This window comes from Strix aluco, chromosome 4, assembly GCF_031877795.1.
Source record: "Strix aluco isolate bStrAlu1 chromosome 4, bStrAlu1.hap1, whole genome shotgun sequence".
Classification (NCBI taxonomy): domain Eukaryota; kingdom Metazoa; phylum Chordata; class Aves; order Strigiformes; family Strigidae; genus Strix; species Strix aluco.
In genome coordinates, this window is record NC_133934.1 from 114777454 (window position 1) to 114798260 (window position 20807).

General features: G+C 42.5%; 2 protein-coding genes across 5 annotated transcripts in view; one reads left to right on the top strand and one right to left on the bottom strand.

The window, feature by feature from the left end:
- The first annotated feature begins 346 nt into the window (after positions 1–346).
- On the top strand, positions 347–1207 carry FAM181A (family with sequence similarity 181 member A). Its single transcript, XM_074821573.1, has one exon. The coding sequence runs from the start codon at positions 347–349 to the stop codon at positions 1205–1207; it is 861 nt and encodes a 286-aa protein (XP_074677674.1).
- Positions 1208–3461: 2254 nt separating this feature from the next.
- The window catches only part of ASB2 (ankyrin repeat and SOCS box containing 2), a 53573-nt gene continuing 36227 nt past the window's right edge, over positions 3462–20807 (bottom strand). For 3 of the 4 annotated variants that reach the window (XM_074825009.1, XM_074825011.1, XM_074825008.1), the window contains 5 exons: positions 20198–20443; positions 17776–17947; positions 12383–12944; positions 8426–8579; positions 3462–7666 (listed from right to left, as the gene is read on the bottom strand). In XM_074825009.1, coding sequence (XP_074681110.1) covers positions 7530–7666; positions 8426–8579; positions 12383–12944; positions 17776–17947; positions 20198–20443 — 1271 coding nt within the window. In that variant the 3' untranslated portion in view covers positions 3462–7529. Of the gene's footprint in view, positions 7667–8425; positions 8580–10118; positions 10380–12382; positions 12945–17775; positions 17948–20197; positions 20444–20807 lie in introns of those variants that run through there. The other variant, XM_074825010.1, reaches the window with a different exon arrangement.

Genomic DNA, 20807 nt, shown 5'->3' on the forward strand with positions numbered 1-20807 from the left:
TTTCCACTAAGCGCTATCTAACAAGATTAGGTGCTGGGCTGGCCGGCGTTCGTGAGCCAGTCCCCATGCTGGTGTGTGCTGGGGCAGCGGTGTGGGGCGGTGGGCTGCGGGTGCGCGGTGGCTCTGCCGGGAGTTTGCCGGCATGGAGGTGAGATGATGGACAACTTGTTTGCATGGCTGAGAAGTTTGACATGTCCCCCCACCCTCCCTCCATTTGCTTGGTGCTATTTGAACCGAGGCTTCCTGCCCTTAAGCCTGCCCATCATGTTTCACAGGTTTGTCAAGGTTTGTCCGAAGGTGGATTATAAACTTTTCATGGGAAACTCTACACAGTGCATCCAGTGAGATGGCATCGGACAGCGAGGTAAAAACTCTACTGAACTTTGTCAACCTGGCCTCCAGCGACATCAAAGCGGCTCTGGATAAATCGGCTCCTTGTCGCCGGTCAGTTGACCACAGAAAATACTTGCAGAAGCAACTCAAGCGGTTTTCTCAGAAGTACTCACGGATCCCACGGTGCCACCCCAGCAAACCCTCCGAGTGCGGCTGGCGCAGGGGGGCAGAGGACCGGGGCCGTGGCCCCCAGCCCGAGGCACCTGATCCCAGACCCCATGGCGGGGCTGCTTCTGAGAAGGTGCTGCAGACAGTGGAGGCAGAGGAGAGCCTCACTGGGGAAACGGTTTTGCAGGAGCAAAACCCGGAGGCCGTCAGGCCGGACCAGGTGCCTATGAGGAAGAGACAGCTCCCCGCCTCCTTCTGGGAAGAGCCACGGCCAACCCAGAGCCTGCCAGCCAGGGCCTTTCCTGAGGGGCTCCCAGCCCCCAGAGACCCTGCTCCCTACGAGGGGAAGAAAAGCAAACGGAGCCCAGATGCTGCCACCCCAGAGAGCCCCCCTGAGCCTGCCCCGCATGCCGGGGAGAAGGACCCTGCTGGGGTCCTCTCGGGCAGGGTGGGTGCCTGGACCTGCTGCCCCTTCCCCTGCCCTGGGCCAGGTGTGTACCAGCCCCCAGGCACACTGCCCCCGTCACCCTTCCCAGGGCTGGGGCTGTGGAGGAAGAGTGCGGCCACATTGCCGGCAGAGATGCCAAACTTCTGCAAGGAGGCTGATGGCACAGGGCAGAAATTCTACAGGCCCGTGGTTTTGAAACCCATCCCCACCAAGCCTGCTGTCCCCCCACCAATCTTCAATGTTTTTGGCTATCTTTAGCTGGGGGGGTGTCAGAGTCACGCTGAACATGAGAGCTCCTGAGAGTGAATCGAAATGCCGGGTCGGGCACCAGGCGTGAGCTGCTGGCAGCATGGAGCAGCGAGGGGAAGGAGACCAACTATTGCACCCTCTTCCTCGTGGGCGGGCTGGAGTGAATTAGTAACTGTTGGGAAGCTACTTGGGCTCCACTCTCAGTACATGGGTGTAAGTAGGGAATAAGCCTTACGAAGCCGGTGGCATGGAGCATGAGGCAAACCAGGGCTCTTTCATTGATGGGCATTGTCTGAACTGCGGCGAGTGGGGCTGCGGGCCATTCATAGCCGCACTTGTAACACCTAGAAGACCTCCTCCGTGTGGGAACATCTTTCCGGGGTTGCCCTGCGGCAGCAGCAGTGAAATGAAATGAATTAAACCCATTCAAAGAGTTTTTGTACTTTAAAGTAATTCAAGAGAAGTCAAGATATTCAGGTCACTTCCTTTTGCGTGCAAGAGACTGCAAGGACAGTATTTAATGTAGAAACCACGCTTGTGAATTGATTTAAGCTCTTCTTGTATGTAAATACTGAGAGAATTAAAAGAAAAAATTAAGGGAAGAAAGGAGGTAATTTTATTTTGATGATTCTGTAAATGCGGTCTGTTTATTTTTGCCCCACTGGGTAGACACAGGTTTGATTTGCAACTGATGGGTAGATATGAGGTCTGAAATCTTTGCCTATTCAGACTGATGTAAATCAAAAGTAATTCTTCTGAGGCTGGAAAATTAACTAGTGTTAAGCTGGTGCAAATGGAAGCAGATGAATTTCCACATAAGGAATTGTTCTGCATCAACAGAACAAAGGAGAAATTGTATTAGTTGAATACAAAACCATAAAATATTATAAAAGAAAAAAGTGTATAGAATAGCCTGCCTTGATTTATGGCTCACAGACAACTTTTACTTTGTCTGATTTTAAAATGCTATCACAAGGCCCGGCTGCCCGGTATTTTCCCAATTATTTTAACAAATTGCCATTAGAAAAGTTAACAGGGGATTTTTTTAAGTTAGATTTCTCTTAAACCCATGGAGAAAGTGGTGCTAAGGCATAGCACATGAGATCTGAAAGGTTTAATATTGCAGGCCTATGTATCTATTCAGTTATACTGGAGTAAATCACTGAGGTCAAGAGAAGTGCATTATGGGGGGGGAAGGGCCAGAGAATGGATGCCTGTGATCTCGCTTAACCTGCTCTCGCTGAAGCTAATGGGAATTTCTCCCAAGGTTCAATAAAAAGTGTGCTCAATCAGCTTGGTCTCTGGCTAATATAACTCCCTATGACTCTTGATATCTCCATAAGGGGAAAAACAGGCAACACTTCTTTCAAGTGCATTGCAGTCATGAAAAAATTATCATTTTAAGCTCTTGTAGAGTGTCATTTTGGATCTTCTGATGGGGCTTGATGTTATATAACCAGGTTGCAACTTTCATTAGGATATGATCTACTCTCAGGCTAAAAGTAGATCATTCTTTCCCCAAACCTCACAGTATATCCCACCAATGTTTACTTTTACAGGAACAATGGCTGTAAGGTGTTAGTCTAACAGGCCAAAAGTAAAAATGGAGATGGCTTTCATTACTTTCTCCCTGCTCCCAGCACTTAATATATGTATCAAGCCTCCATAGACTACTCCTATAGGAGAGAGAGCAGGAAATGGCTTTGGTAGCACATATCTGTAACTGTAGGCACGGTGCAAGGTGGTAAAGAGTTGATCTAAGGATTAAAGACATCAGGTTAGCTCTTGATCCAGAAGTGAAGATATGGATATACTTAGATGTCTTTCCCTTTTTGTCAAAAAAATCCATGAGGAGACTCTGTCCCTCCCCACGAGGAGACTCCAACCAAAACCAGAGGCAGTACCCCCATTCAAGTTAATGGGAGGAGAACTATGTCTCTTAATTAGCAGAGCTGTAGGCAAGGAACTTTTTACATGGAAATAGGGGCCCTTTCTCACACCTATAGGTGTGTGTCACTTTTGTAATCCAGATGAAGCCAGATGCTGAACTCTGTCTCAGTGCTGTCAATGCCGAGCAGCCTCCTTGGCATTGGTCTGGAGTTCCATGTGGGTGACCCGAGCAGGTCGTGGAATGACCCACAGGTATTGCAGTGACTGCTGTGGACAAGTGTTCCTGCTAGAGTTCGGAAGGGAAATTTGAAAGGGCTAGATATCGCACCAGAATATGCATTTCTATCATAATTAAAATACTTGGCAAAGTGGATAGCCTCTGTAGAAATTTTATTTCTGAAGAAATCCAGAGAAAGAAGAGAGTTAAAATCAAGTTCCTACCTTCTGGATATTAAATTCTTTGTTTTCTACTTTTAAACTCTTTCTTATTTGAATGTATGTTGCTGCACATTTTCCATGTAGTAGAATAGCATGTTTTAAAGTTACGATGAAGGATTGAACCAGACTGTTCCAAATGACCTCTGACACACAGATATTTATGCACTTACCCTCAGATTTAAACTGATGTTACTTTTTAAAATCCTTAAAATCCTTTGTGACATACTTCCCTCTGCAGCCCAGGGCAGGCAGCGGCCCTTGCTGGGGCTCTGAACTAGAGCAGCAGTAAGGTAAAACATAAATGAACAGAAGACAATTGTGAAGTATATTCAAAATCACTGAATGGGAATGTGTGAGACTTTCCAAAAGGTTTGCAAAGAATAGGAACTTTGTCTCATCTCTAGCAATACTTACTCTTCTCTCACCCCTGAGTTTAACATCGAAATTATTAATTGTTCAAGCTTGGATTCAGACTTTTCCTGGGTATTTTGGGGTTTGGTTGTTCAATGTTGCTATTCAGGACAGCTGATAGCCCTTCAGAATCTACTTGTTTATTCATACCTTGATTGAAAGATGGAAACATAACATTCGAGAGCTGCTATTTACTACAACAATGCAAATTTAAACTGTTAAAACCAAAATAGCTTTTATAAATAATGGGAAGGGAGAGGTAAGTGAAAAAGCTTTCATACAAAATGAAATAAAAAATCAAAAAAGTGCACAAGAACATCAAGTGAATTGCACATGTTGCAGTAAAAAAAAAGTACAGTAACCTGGTCATGAAATATTCCTTGAACATTTCACATAAAGTCATCATCTCTGAAGGATTCTATGTATCACACTCAGTAAAAACAAGCCACTTCACCTTGCACTAGAACTACTGATCTGCTTACAAAGCCTGGTTTGTTTGGGTTCTGGGGTATTTGTCTCTTCACAGTAACTTCTAGATAGATGCATTAAAAGCACACTGAATTTGCGCAGATTAAGTATTGTGCACAAAATACTGTGTCAATGACTGGAGTGGAGAGGTAGTGGGCTCCATTTCAGTGCAAGTAAATGTAAACTGAGTGGGTGAGATTTGCTGTAAGAATCAAGCAGAAAGGACTTAATAACATTGTAATTATCAGATTTCCCCTCTAATGGGCTCTTCTCTCATCAGTTTCTGTGCACAGTGTGCCCTTACCATCCCACAGTTGTGATACGTTCCCATCAGAGCAGTACTCTCTAGCTCAGTGACTCTCCTGCTCAGGACAGATGGTTGAGAGCAACCAGGACATGGATGTCTTCACAGAGTTGAAGGTCTCTTGGTTGAAAGAAGAAATGGACTTTCCATATTTGCTCCACTCAAACCCAGTTTCAACTTCTCCAGTGACATAAAAAGAAATTGCAATTCGTGAGACTTTTATGTTCTCAGGGGAAATTCCTAGTTTGGGATCGTTTATCAAATCCCACCCCTGAGGTTATACATACAGTTGGTGATTGTGAATCCTTCTATCAGCCACCGGTCTCCAGGGCTGTCATTGCACACCAAACAAGCACTTAAGCATATGATCTCTACCAAGCTGTGTCTGTATCCATCACCCTCTACAACTGCTCTGTTACAGTCATTTAATTTCAAGGATTTTCTTTTTCTGATTTATATCAATATGAGAAGGGCCCAGAACTTCACTGCTCAGCCCCATAAAATGAGAGATGCATGAACTCCACAGGTGATTTTCTATCTCTCAAGATGTTGCTTACCAATACAGGGACTTCCTTGGCAAAACTGGTCTAAAGATTTCCTGTTCCCCATTCCTTTCTCTCCATACAGTATTTTTCCAACCTGAAGAAATTTCTTGTTCACACCACAGGAGACAAGGAGGGGGGGTAGATCCTAAACTGGTAGTAATGAAAGTCACCGGAGGAAATTTCAGCAGTGAAGGAATTTCATCTGACTTTCCAAAGCTTTGCAAGAAGATCACTGTTTGGTGTGAATTGAAAGTGCTGGTTTTTCAACTTCTTTTGCATTTGGGAAGGGGACAGCTATGGACAGAGTGTCCGTAGTTGTAACCAATTCCTCTGCTTACATCCTGTCCCGCAAGTGCTGAACACATTTCACACAAAACCATCACAGAACCTGAACTTGTGTGCCCAGACAGACTTGTATGTGTACAACATGCTTTTAGTCCTGTGTTAAGGTATAAAACTCCGCACAAATAAAACTCATTGCAATGCATATTCCCTGCTTCTTACATTTCTATCTGATTCCATGGATGGTATGCAGGCCCACAAACAAAACCAGATCTGTCACGTCTCTGGTGGGGAACCCAAACAAACCATGGTGCACAGCTCCTTTGTCACCTAAGGTAAGAATGAGTGTGCTTCTAGCATAAGATCTACAAAGACATAGTTGGAAATTTAGACTCTTCCATCCTTACTGAGGTGCCTAGTCAGGAATGAGGCACTCATCAAATCAGTTCAGTAAGTCACACCTGTCAACTGAGCTGTAGTCACTGCCAATAACTGTTCATGGGCTCCTTGGCCTCCCCAGCTGTGAGGGAATGTGACTTGTTAAAAACTTCAATAAAAGAATTTCACGGACAATTATAGCGGTTCAGCTGATAGATGGTAACTTGTTAAGCTGCCATAAATCAGTTGTGGATCTGAGCTGTAAATAGGTGACCTAATTTTCAAAGAAGCTGAGATATTAACTTTCATCAGTGTCAAAGGGAGCTAATAGATACTTCAAGCTCCCAAAGTCGGGAAATTCAGGGCTAAATCTTAAGATTTTTATTCTGCCTCAGTAATATCTGACACCAAATGTGGTCCCATTGGCTTAAGTGGAACTACACCTGGCGCAAGCAACTTGGCATTGTTTAGGCACCTGAATGAGGATTTGGAAGCCTGATTCTGGGTATTGGTTTTCATAAATCTCAGAGTCTGAATTTCATAATTTTAAAATAATATCTATTTCTTCCAGTGATGGTATTGTTATAGCCCCAGAGGTCCAAGGAGTTAAGAGAGGCTGGGTTTTGTAGGGACAAGATCTTCTAGGGGAGGAACAGATAAAGTTGGCTTAGCAGCGTTGCCTCTCCCTGAGTACCTTGCCTCTCTCCTTCACATCACTTTGTTCCTGCTCCTCTACGGCTTTGTTCTGCTCTGACACCAGCTTCATGACAGAGTAAAGCTACTGTTTACAGTGCAGCTACTTCTAATTTATAACAAAAAAAAAAAAAGAAAAAGCTCCAAGTTGCTTTCAAATCCCCAGTCTAGGAAATTCTCTCAAGCAGAATTTCCCCTACTTCTCATTACAAATGTAATATGAAATGAACTGTATTCACTACGTGCAAATACAATTCTTACAGCCTTCTTAAATAAACCTTTCCTTGACTTTTAAAGAAATCAGCATTTCTGGGTTTTAGTCTGTTAAAAAGTTCTGAGATTTGAATGTTCAGAAATCAAGTACTCAATAAGAAAGATCCAAAAAATGAAGGTAAAAGTGTTAGCAAGATGGTGTCAAAGCATCAGAGAATTAGCAACCAGCACACTTAGCAGAAATCCAAATGGTAGAATAGAAGCTAAAATAAAAATCTCAGTCAATGAGAGAAATGTTTGTTTTCCTAAATATGTTGAGTCTTGGCAATTTCTGAATTGTGATCACAGCAAGGATGCTAAGCTCCACCACCACCCCAGGATACCTTTGAATTCCTCACTGATACTTGCTTCAGCAGTACTCATTTTTCAGTGTTGGCTTTCATTTCTTGTTATTTGCAGACCAAGCTCTGAGGTGAATCATACATGTTTTCTCTTGGAAAACCTAACAACAGTCCCATGTTTAGTTCACCGTCTCCTCCATTTTCTTCTCACTCATGCTTCAGAGCATATTTCTCTTAGATTAGTCATGGGAGGGCTCTTGACCAAGCCAGCAGCAACTCTTCCCCACCATGCACAATGTGTGCCCTCGCCATGCTGATAACGCTGGGTGCCATGCTGGGAAGCTGCTGCATGTCTGGTATGCCTGGGGTCACTGTGTGTAATCATGCTGTAAGTATCGAATCAGTCTGTCTGGGAGAGGCAAGGTGTCAAGAAGTTTAATGCGGTTTCTTCCAACAAGGCTTCGTACCTTGATGCGGCAAAGATGGGAAAGAGGTCGTGGGGGCTCTGAAAGACAGGCAGGTCAGAAACATGAGCAGAACAGGTTTAAACTTGGGAGGGACAGCTCAGCTTGGCCAGGGTCAGTGGCAAGAGAAAATGGGAGAAGGAGGAATGAAAAAAAAAGGGGCTTTTCTGTAATGAAAGGACAATGCATCTGGCATTGGTGGCAGATCATCTATTCTGAGGCATGACATAGGAAAGGAAGCGGGGCTGGAGAATGGGGTGCTGTATCCCATCTCAGCCTTAGCAATGGGCTTTCTAGGAGGATTTAAACAAGCTCCATCACAGTACTCTGCCTTCCCACTAAAAATAAATGTAATATGTACCAGATTTAGCTTGGTGCCAGAAAACTAATTCTGATAATGTCTATGAAAGACTTTGGGTCCTGAGGGAAAGGATATTTAGGAAAGCAGAATATTAGTAAAGGCTTTAAAGGCCACTGTGCCTGCTGGGCTACTGTGGAGATGGTCTCACTGCCCACCTGCCCTGATCTGACTTTACCCCAGGTGCAGTCAAATTGGCCTTCCTGCACTGGCAATGCTCATTCTCAGTGGGTCAGATCCACAGCTGGTGTACGTTTAGCATCACACGGTCAGTGACACCCCAGCAATTTCTAATGCCTCATATCTGGTCCAAAATGTAATTCGGTCTCAGTAGGGAAATCCTATCAAGTTTAAGGGATGAATACAAAGAGGAGATGGTGACTGAGGTTTTGAATCCAACAGCTGGACTATTTGTGCCGGATTCTCTCCTGAGTGACCATACCTGCTTTTTCTTTAATGACAGCCCAGTCCTCATAGCTGTCAATATGCTCCTTGAGCCGGGAACAGAGCTGCACGTTACCCACATAATCCAGGAGAACATCAATGATTGGCCCGGCCCAGCGACTTATCTCTGGAGTAGACACCATTTCACAAAACTTCAAGGAAAAACAGATTGAGTACAGTCAGTGGGACATGAATGCACCTGTGGAAACTGCAATGATAGCAACAGCCCCAGCGGGTTTGGTGGTCCCACCCTTCTACCAGCTGTGAGGGCAATTACTAGTTTCCATGCAGAAAGCTTCAACTAAAGCCTCTTTTTTTTCAACTGAAGGTAGAATACTCTCTTTACAATCACAGGAGGACCCAAACCCCTGGTGAGGTCCTAGCCCTAAAGCATGGAACGGATAATGAATTTTTTACAGGGTCCAAATGTCCTACTTCCACAGAAATGGGAGGGCAGAGGAGCTTTGCCCCAAGCCAGTGAGGGAGCTACTGAAAGGTCCATGCAGCCCAGGGCACTGTGACTCAGCGTGCTGGGTCCCCTTCCCCTCTTGGGAGGGGCTCTGTGGGGCAACTGTGCACAAAGGAGGCTTAGGGAAAGGGGAGATTTGGCAGAGCACAGCACCTGCTTCTTGTGGACCCAATAGTATTTGCAGCTTTTGGGGACCAAACACATTACTACTAACAAGTCTGGGGAAATCTCTGCACAGATGAATCCCCAGCAGTTTTACTTGCTTATAAGAGAACTATCCTGGGCCTAATACAGAAGCATCTTCCTTACTCAGTCCTGGATCAGGCAAATTTTCTGTTGCCCCAGTGCGAGCTGCAGAGTACTCAGAGCCATTGCCCGGAGGACTGCTTATGGAGATACTGAAGAACAGACTTAAGGACCTGACTTTAAGCAGTCTCATTTCAAAAAAGTAGTGACTTCTCTTCCCACTTTAATCAAAATATGTACATTATACCAGACAGCTTCATCTATCTCTGTTAGGGTGCTGTGTATGATGAAGGTATCTGTGGAGTTATCTGTATGTGAGCAGTCAGAAAGTTTAACATGAATTAAATCATGCTGTATGGATAAGAACTTAGGCATGTGGCCGATCCCAATTGAATGATGGTGGCTTAAGCACCATCCATCAGCTTAGTCACTGAGACTGTCTGCAAGCACTCTCCAAGCCCATCCCAAACAGGAAAGAAAACACACCAGCTTAAACCTCTTTCAGTCTGAGCTCCTGTAACTAGATCAAATTTGATTATACGTGCATGAACCCTAACTCAAAATGTATTAAAGTCTTGTGTGGATGCTCTTATGCAGAAATAAAATCGTATTAGCTCTCTTAGGAAAGAATAAAGCTGCAGAAAAATATAAGGTCATTTTATTGAAGGTGAGAGCATTCACAGAGGTGTTTACTACTCTTCTGGCTTCTTTTTTTCACTGAGTAGTGTTTTCCAGGAAAATTAGATACAGTAATGCTGGGAGGATCCCAGCAGACAACCCACAGTTTCCTACCTGGACCGCTTTATAGGAAGTTCGGTTTAGTATATCTGGCTGTCATATGCCATTGGCATGCAGTTACCTATAGGACGTGCAAACTGGGGATCTGCACTACCACCTCCAAGCCGTAACTCCACTTTGCCACAGTTTAAATGAGGACACATGTGCAGGGCAATAAAACACTGGATCTTACTCCTCTCCTATTCTTGTCTTTGCCAGAGACCTTGCCTGCCTTTTTCTCTCTTCCCTATTCACACGTTCAGCCTACAAAAAACGTTTTCTGGAATAAAAATGTTCCAAAACATGTTGCAAGAAAAGAAGCACAGCAAAACGAAGCAAAATAATGCAAACCTGCAACTAGAGGCAATGGGATTGCCTGCAGTCTCAGTAGGCCCCTGAATGCCCTCTCGTGGCAGTAGGGTAGTTCACTCCCCACATTCACAGTTTTGACACTGCAATTCTGGAAATGTGGAGTGAGACAGCAACAATTTTTCTTCATTCACTTTCTCCAGGACACGTTAATTTGATAGCAACACTAATGATTTATAGTTATGCATTTTTCAAATCTAATTCCAGTAACTCATAACCTTTACTGTATAAAGACTAATCATTTGGATTTATTATCCTTACGTAATCTTATACAAGAAAATAAAAAATGAACATCTTTTGTGTGGAGAAGACTACAGTTTCATAAGATCTTCTATATTTCAGAATACAAACCATATCACAACTATATCATGAAGCTACACTGCACAAACCTTACCTTATTAGCCAAATTCCTAGCAGTAAGAAGCAAATTTAAAATAGTATTGGAAGGAAAGGACTACTTTTTCCCTGTATGTATTTGTCCCTCACTGGTCTCTCTCTAAGCACAGATAGAATTTTATACAGCTTTTGCTACCTCTGCCTCACATGGTCTGACCTTTGAAATGATGACTGTGAGTGACCTAGTATTTTATTATTATAATATTAGTGTTATAATATTATAATATAATATTAGTGTGACCTAATATTTTGTTAGGCACTAAAAGTAGTTTTAGGTGAGATACAGAGGGAAATAATGTGAATAAATAAGTAAAAACAGAACTGTTTTTGAGTGGCTAGGATACCATAGAGGGCTACAGACAAACCTTCTCTCCTTGCCTTGAAATTCCAGCCCTCTGTTCACTCTGCATGCTATCATATCACGGTTCAAGAACTAGAGATTATATATTTTATTAATTTTTCTTTGACAAAAATGTGGTATCCTGGAGCAATTTTGCTGTGACAAACACTCTCAAGGATAAGTTAGCTCTGTTTGGGATAAAATATTATTTTGATGGACTTTTACAATCCTCTTTCTAAAATTTCTTTTTGTTTGTTTTTTTCCCCAGACATGTTACTGGAGAGTAAAGTCTTTTGGAAGACAGGACTGATAAAAAGGTCAAAATTTCCTAGGATCTTTTAATGTTTTCCTTTATTCTTTCCACTACCAAGAAGCATTTATTGGTGACCATCTCTTTGGGCTAAAAGACACTTTCTTCTCAATCCCTCAAAGCTACACTTAAACTAGATAGAAACTGATTTATTTCTTCCCTGATTCTTTGCAAAATAGAAGGACTTCCATGCTGAGATTTTGTTGTGTCAGAAGTTGAAGGGTAGCAAATTTTGATTGGAGGGTCAGATTGTGTTTGAGATATATTGAAAGGAGTCAACATACAGAGATCATAAAAAAAAATCTGTAATCTGAGCTGTTGCAAAGTCCTTTAAGGAATTGAGAGTGCAATTCCAGACCAGTGGAAGCTGAGTCCAGCTGCACTTTGGAAAGGACTCCAAAGATATACATGTAAGACATGGATATCTAAAATCTGTAAATGGCTCTGAAAAGATGGAATCATGGATCTAAATCTCCTAATCTCTTTTGACAACTTCAAATATAATGCACAGTCATATAGATAATGTAACAATTTACACCTCTCTCCAGGGCTGCTTATCCAGTAGACTCTGAAATTGCAATTATTTACATTCACTAGTTTACCCTCATGAAGTGAAGCAGTAGACAATTTTAATTTAACCAGGAGCTTAAATTCCATCAGTCAAAACAAATCTTACAGGGCAAATAAAACAAGCAGGTTTCTACTGCCCATATGACACTGCCTGTCAAGAAAACATACTTCACTCCTGGCACCTCAGATCCAGAGGAAAAGAACATTGTAGATCTGACAGCAAGGCTGTCAAGGTGACTATAATTCACTGCAAATTCAAGCTAGGGCCACAGCAGCTGTTGCCTACCAACTTGCTGTCACTGAACATGGATTTAGCACATTCACAGACTTATTGAGCCTTTTTTTTCCTGTAAATAAAGTAGGAATAAAGGTATCTTCTCTTACAGGAAAGTTGGGAGAAAAAATACATTAAAGTTGTCAAGATGCATAGGTGGGAGACATCCTCAGAAGTACTGTAGGTAGATTAGGCCATGCTTACCTGTACTACTGTTGGCTCCTTGGACAGCTGAGGATCATTAAGTCTGTCCCGTCTGTAATCTAATGCAGGGTGTGGGCCATTTCCATACTGACACTCAAAACAGGAACCTGCGTCACAGCCCAGATCCAGAAGATACTTCAGCACGGAAAGGTACTTCATCGAAAACATGATGGTAGCTGGAAATGCAGTGGGATGGCTTGATATATAGGCATCAATGTTTGCTCCGTGGTCAAGGAGCAGTTTCATGGTCTTCAGGCAGCCATGGCGGATGGAGATGAGTAATGGGTTGATGAGGTCAACATTGGGGTTGGCTCCAGCTTGCAGCAGGAGCTCGGTGGCATAGATGTTGTTGTTAAAAACAGCAAAATAGAGAGGCGTGGTGCGTCTGTCCTCATAAAGGCAGGACCGTTCGTTGGAGAGGGCAGTGTTGACATCGTAGCCAGCATCAATCAGCTCTTCCAAGATGTCATCATTGTTGCGTTCAGCCGCTAGGTGCAAGGGACTGATGCCACTACGCTTGACACGGGTGCGGCTGGTCACAGGGATCAGCATGGAGACAATCCTGCCGGGTGAAGAGTCAGTGAACAGCAGTGAGCTCTAGGGGATCTACAACCATACAGCAAATAGTAGCTGTATGGTTGTAACCATAAGAGAGGGCCTGCTAACTTGAGCACAGGAACATCTCTCTCTGAGAAACCAAGATGTGAACTTGAAACCCGTCAACAACTCTCTGTGCTCCTACCTTGCCAAAAATTTGAGTTGTGTGATCCCCTCTTTCATGGAGGAACAAAGTTTTTTAAAAATATCACTCAGTTTCTATGAGGTAATGACAGCTACACAGGCAGTTACGATGGAAGAGACAATGTGCTGACACCTTATCTACCCTGTTGTAACTCTCTCAGTTGTCACAGCTCAAATGACACACACCCAGCCAGAATCCCCCAGACATTCTGCACCTTCATCATCGCTCTGTGGGTAGGACTGGAGGATCAGGCACATGGCCTCCAGCCTGAGGTGCCAGTAGAGGCTATATCTCCCCACCTCCATGAGGATTGCTTTATGGCTCAAGAGAAGGGCGCCAGCACAAGGCGTTGGTAGGCCTCATGGGTCACAGTCACAGCAAGAGGCTTGAGACCACAAAGGGGTTGAAAGCAAACCTTCCACTGCAGGACTCAGCTAGGATAAACTACATATTTGGTTCCCAGGCCTCCCTGCCTGATTTTACAATTCAATTATTACCCTGGATTGATCCCCATCCTGAAGGCCCTCACTGTGTGGCTTTTGGCTGTGGCAAACCCATGGGGCCATCAACATCCATCCCAGATTATGGGAAGCCAAAAAGACAGTTAGGAAAGGGGAGAAAATGAATAAAAATATTTTCTAGGCAGGTTTCCATGCTTGAGCCCAGGGAGAAAAAATGTACAGCCAAGTCCTAAACCCCAGTAATCAGGGATTTCTATTGGAAAGTGTAATGTGGCCTTAAACACTGAAACATAAATCAACCTGTTCTTGTTATGTAATGTGAAGTTCAAATATATGATGTACAGGAGCCCTGCAGTCACAAATCCGTGATCATTCTTATGTCTCCATAAGTGTGATTGGAACTGCATGACCAGTCCCATGGGTTAAACCCTCATTTCCTGCTCATAAAGTTGGGTGGTTTAGCCAAGGCACTAGGTTGATTATGTAAAAACAGACAAGTCACCTTAAATTACTTCCAGAAAGAGACTAGGGGCCATCCAACCTGAGTTTGCCTGCTGTCTCAGGATATGCCTTATGCTCCCTATATAATGCCTGTGGAGAGAGGGATATCTAAAAAGGAACTTCTGGGAGTCAGCAAGCCAAGCATACCTTCTCCTCCTCTTCCTCCCATGCAGACTCCTCTATCCTCAACAGCTCTTCTAACAAACAAACATGCAAAGCTCAGTTTCCTACCAAGCAGCATGTCTTCTTTAAAATGATGCATATCTTCAGCAATGGCTGCTCCTGACACTGGGCCCTCAAACATATATTTACATAATGAACTAAACCAAATATAAGCACTAGTTTCAGGAAAACCTTTGTCTGTGATACACTGAATGATCCTGTGAAAGACTGAGCCTCCAACGCTCCCAGGAGCTGAAATAAGAGTTGAAGATGCATAACACTTTGCAGGATTATGTTCCTATTTAGATGAGGGACTGTTGATGTCTCCATGTTACTTCTACATCTCATTTTTATATAAAAAAGCTTTTTAAATTATGTTAATATCTTGGGAAATTAAGCACGTGGGTTTTTTTCTCCAAGCAGCCTCACTAATCTTCCAGTGCTGTGATGCTCACCAGGGAGCAGGAGGTTTGGGTGCTGGTGAGCTGGCAACTTCCCACCATTAGCAAATGTTCTGTAAGAGCCATAATAACAAAAAGGGCACAGAGCACTGCAAGGAGAGCATGCCAAATGCCAGCATTAGTCATCCCATGATCAACTGTTTTGAAGATTTAAGGGTCTGTTTTGTTCTTTCCCTCCAGCATATGTGCTTCAGCCAGCTCTTCACAACTGAGTTAAAGAGGTACTGTGTCATTTCTGTCTGCAAGGGGGACCTGAACTTCACTGCAGGGGTGTCACACTGAGGCTCCACATCCAAATGCTGAAGTGTCCCAGACCTTAGTACAGCCCCTGTACCCCAGATTTATTTTGGGAGGAAAAGCAGGAAGCATCAAATTTATATCAGAGTTTAATTTGTAGCTTGAACCTGTCTCTCTTCCTCATGCTCCAAAGTGGGTTGGTTCAGTAATATGGTGCCTCCATCTCTGCAGTCTTTCCTGTCTATCTAGAGGGAGAAGGCAGGTCAAGTGAAGGCAGCCAAGACCAGGCAAGCCAGACCACATCCCATGTCTGTCACAGTGCTGAGCTTCATGTACAGTTTCAAAATAGTGCTGAGTTTCCCTATATCCCTGACACCTGCTTCTGTGATTTCTATTTGTTAGAAATTATATGGAGGAGGAGGCAAAGCATCCTTAGTATGAGTGTGCCAAGAGTTTAGTGACTTGTATTTACTTAATAAATCTGCCCACACTTCACAAAGTCTTCCCTTCTCAGCATCTCAGTTCCAAGGGGGAAGGAGTTAAATGACTGCTTGCAATTGTCCTACAGCTGATGAGATGACCCTTATGAATTTCAGGTCAGTATTGACAAGGTGTCATTTAAAATAAACAAACACCAAGCAACAAGAGTTGACAGTTGAGCCTTGGGACCACATTCTTGGCTTTTTGATGGTAGGGAGCCTTCGTGCTCTGGCAAAAAGTTGAAGGATGGAATTCCTGCAGAATTACGTACTAAATCTGCAGGAATACAAAGAGAGGTCACCGTGAAGCATGTTATTTTACTGAATACCAAAAGGAATTAAGAATGATCAGCCAATTGGGCTAAAGCTTTGTCATTTAGATAAATATTTATAAGAGAAGATCTTTTTCCTTTTTCTTTCTTTTGCACTTAGTTTGCAGCGGTTGTGCACAAAAAATAGTGCTCAGTCTTTTACAAGTGAAGGAACTGAAGAGTTTGGGCTGAATTCTGGTCTTATTTATGCTGCTGGGTATTGGGAATAATAGATGTGAGATCTGAATGAGGTCCTTTTTTCATAACATGGAGGTGGACACAGGTTGCAGAGTTTCCATGTAAATTTCTTTTCAGGTTAGGGTGTGGAACTATTGAGGGGAGGAAAAGATTCAGAAAGCTGGTCCAGAGTCTATACACAAATTGGATCCAGACCAACTTACTGTACTTTCGGATGAACTTTTCTGAAAGTGAGCAACTGGACCTGGGTTCTGTCTCTGGCACATTTCTCATCTAAAATGTGTTTGTTTTCAAGAAAATGTCTTTGTAACTCAAACCCTGGAGAAAATTTTTAATCATGCCTGCTTTAGTCTATGCAGGGTATTCACATACATGCTGTAAGTGTATAAACCTGTTACATAAATTCACAGTGGGCTGCCCTCTAGAATACACAGCTTGCACAAAGAAGCAGGCCTACTCCAACGGGTCTATCAATGTGATTTGAGAAGCTTAATTGAGGTTCCCAAGCAGGCCTAATGCTAGGATAAAAATTCTATGGGAAAATGGAGTGCTGTCAAAAGTTTTAATTCCTCAGACATTGTGAAATATATAAGATTCTGCTCTAGCAGTTGTCTGCAAAGATAGCTTTACTATCCAGAAATGGTCTTTGCAGTTGGATATACTCTCTCCTTTGACTATTGCTGAAAGGATTTTGATAGAAACTGTTATAGTCAGAAGAGTTCACTACAGTCACTGTGGGCCACCCACCCTTCCATCAGTGAGGGGCTAAAGGCAGGGGCTAAAACTTGTCCTAGAATCAAAAGTGAATGCAAAGGAGTTCAGGCTCAGAAGTATGCTGCAACGTCCCAGGTCTTGAAAGAGCCCGGTAAACACTATTTACATGACAGTGCAATGATCCCATCCCTAGACAGCATCTTTTAAATGGATATCCTTTATCAGAGGCTGTAGAGTTTTTCCCCCTCCTATAAACACCTCTACTTCAGAGGACAGGTAAGTCTACCCAATTCCTGGTATTTCCATTAGTTACTTTTCTCACTGTTTAAAGAATGTGCTCAGCTCTATTCCAAACACATTTCATTTCAGAAACAAACCACTGGATCTTTTTATGCATTTGTCTGTTATATATGAGTCATTTAATCACTCACTAATAAAGTGTGTTTTCCAGACCGTGAGTAATTCTTGTACTTCTTTTCTGAAGCCTTTCCAATTTCCTGAAAGGTTTATGAAAGGGAGGACACTAGAACTGGACACCATATTCTAGCAACAATCTCACTAATGCCCTAAAGATTCACTTAACCACTTCCCACTGTCAGCATCTGAATCATCATTAATAAAATCCGAACACACCAGAGATGAATGCAGCATGTTCTGCTTGTGCAGAAGAATCACAGTGTGCTCATGCAGGACAATGATTGCAAACTACGCTGCAACAGCTATTGAGGACTAACATCCCCCCTACACACACACACACACACACACACACACACACATACACACACAGAGATGTTTTCTTATTTCATCTCCAGTATATTTTGTGGAGCTCAGTTTAATCGACTTCCAAGATACATGAGGTTATTTAGCTATAGTAAGTGATATCTTGGCAAAGCTAAAGGAATCTTGCATCCCACATTCCTGCTCACCCCATGTCATCCCAATCCATAAACACACTCTTCAGTTTATAATTTCCAACCCAAGCTCTGCAAGCAGAAAGTCCAGTTCTCAACTGGCAGCTCCCCTACTTGCAATGCTCAGAATTAGATCTTGGACATTACATTCTCCTTTTCATAAGGACTTTGGATTCTTGTGTAAAAGATGAAACCATGAAATGGACTAAAACTTACTCGCAAATCCCTTTTTTGGCTGCTATGTGAAGAGGTAACAGGCCATCCTTATTGGCTTTGTTAGCATCTGCTCCTTGGGACAAAAGAAACTCCACAATAGGTACGTGTCCATTTTTGCAGGCTTCATAAAGAGCAGAGGCATTATCACTGGCTTGAGTATTTATATCAGCCCCTAGGAAGGAAGAAAATGTTTGTAGCACCAAAAGGTTAAAATTAGATAGAAGGAACGTACTTTGAACGAACACGTACATCTCCATGACCATAGAGCTACAAAATGTGCTGGACAGGGATGCGAATGAGGTCATATCAGAGTTGGTACAGTCATATCAGTTATATACAGTTATATCATAGATTTCCACTGGCTTTTAATATGATGCGAATTTTACGAGGGAGACTTTAACGTGGGTGGCAACCATTAGCTCCCAGTCATGAATCTAGGCTCCATTCAGCTGTAGCTTAAAGGCAAAAAACTTTAAGATGTGCTGTTCTTTATATAGCATGGTCTTTTCTTTAGGCACAATAATTCCATTAGTATTTGTGTGTTCACACTATGTATATACACTATTCCTGAGCCAGAGTTTCAACTAGATGATCTCAGTAGGTGCTCTCCAAAATTCTATGGTTATGTATTTATGATATATATTTAATTGTATTTATACATATTATTTATACTCTATATATTCACACTATAAGTACATTTATACTATTTATACTATATTTTAATTTTAGTACATATCCAGGCTAAAAATAGGACCCTATAACACGACATCTGCATGGTACCGGGCAACAGTTCTAATAAGCTTTTATTTTGGCATGCCTTAGTCAATGTATATTTCATTTCATAAGTCAGCACCTAAGGCCATATCTCTTCACTTCATGAGGGTTCAAGTTAGACTCCAAATGGTAAATTATACCAAAAAAAGACAAATATTATTAATGAGCTACTAGATTATTTGGGGCATTTTTTCTTGAGCTCTAGTGTGTGCTTGGCTTAATAACATGCAAGAATAAACCAAGACTTTTTGAGCACAAACAATTTGGAATCTAGTTTTTTCTGTGCTAGATATTTAAGGCCTGAAAGCCTGGATTTCGACTGTAATATACTGTACCATGATGTCCTCAGGAAGGCTGCTCTGTGTGTATCCTAAATGGGAATGACAGTTCACTGGAGTTTTGCTTCTAAACTCCAATAAAGAAGCCAATCAGTCTCCCACTTGATCATGAAAACTCCCTGCCAAAGAGAACATTTCCCTGTGCTCTCACCCCAAACTGAAACATCTGTGTTGTGTCTGACCCTTTGAAAATGTTGTAGCTGGAAACATCAGGAGAATTGCAGTGACAAAACATAATACAGGACTACATTCCTAATGAAAAAGAAATGTAAAAGAACCCCTTTTTATGATGAGCATTGCTCACCATAAACAATGCAGTGATATCATTCCTGGGATTCTCAGAGGAGTTTTTCAGGGCTTGGAACAATTGGAGTTTTATTGGATTTTCTGCTGTGTATTTTTCTCAAAATTGAACTTTAAGGAAATCCTAATATCTAAGTTGAAACACAAATCATACTCTGGCTTAGTTTCTAAAATCATAGGCAGTATGATGGACTAACTGGTCATATAAAACTGACTTGACAATCCTAGCTGGACAGCAGAACACATTTTTTGTTCCCCAACTCTCATATGTTTCTTAGCCACACTAACTGCTTCATAAGTTTTTCTTATCTTCATCACTATTTAGCTCTTGTTTCACAAGTGCAGGACCCAACTCTTACCTACATTGAAGATATTAGCCCCCAGTGAAAATAAAATATGCCTCAGAATAGTTGTGCTTATTGTAAAGTTGTTTTACATGAGTGGAGCAGTAAAAGGTAGGTTTAGTGTAAACTAGAATCAAATTCACTCTGTTTATATGTTTGAACATATACACACGGGGAGGGTGAGTTTGCTTCACCTTGGTGTAAATCCATTAAATATAAAATAGTACTTTATTTTCAGAAGGATTCATCAGTAGAGGATAGCTAACCTTGCCCATCACTGCACATGTTCCTGAGCAGATGGGGTTGGCTAATGTTCAATTTCTGCCATCTATTACATATACAGTTGTCTTTTATGACTACATTTTAGGCTACATGTGTGCAGCAATATGGGTTTTAAAAGCTGTCAGGCAATGCAATTAGAGAGCACCATATTACTTCCCAAAGTGGGTGACCATGAATGAATGCTGAGGAGTGCATGTGTCTAGACCACATTCTCTGAAAGACCCTACACAATCAGCCATCCGGAACAACAGGGTTTCAGCACTTGTGCAGGCTAGTCCTTGTCTCCAGAGACAGAAAAACTGAGCCAGGGACAATTAATGGGAACTTTGAAATATTAAGAATTAAATGAGTAAAGGCATGTAATAGCATAACTGTGCTCACCACATTTTGCGAGGTATCTCAAAGCTTCCAGCTGCCCGCTCTCAGCTGCCACAAATAAAGAAGTGATCCCATAGACGTTTGCAGACTCAATCTTGGCACCCCCTTTCACAAGGATATCAATAATCTCCAGGTCATTCCGGGAGACAGCCTCATGGAGAGCAGTCCATCCTCGATTGCAACGATGGTTGGTATCAGCATTGTATTGTACCAGGAGTCTTGCGGCCTCTGCATTCTTGCGCTCACAGGCTGTTTGGGAAAAAAAGAGGAGTGTTTAGGACAGGCTTTTGAAAAGATTGTGGGTGTTGTGGTATCCATTTCATGCAGCATAAGGCAATATAATACAACTAGGCCATAGTGAGTAAGACCAAAGATCCATCTAGGTCAAGCTGAGTCCCAAGGCTCTAGCCAAATGACATTGTCTGGGACTCATAAAGGATGTGGCAGTGAAGCCAATCTTCAGCTGGGACCTGGAGGAGTCTAAGTGTCCTGTGCAAGACTTGTGCCAAGCCTGGTACTGAGGGGAATCCAACCCAGCACATTGGTACCAACTGGACATCACAGTGACAGGGAGATGACAAGGTGCAGAAGAAGTTATGAAGAACAAACATGT

What these genes read in the sequence shown, in the direction of transcription:
- FAM181A (XM_074821573.1), top strand. Translation starts at nt 347, where the DNA reads ATGGCATCGGACAGCGAGGTAAAAACTCTACTGAACTTTGTCAACCTG.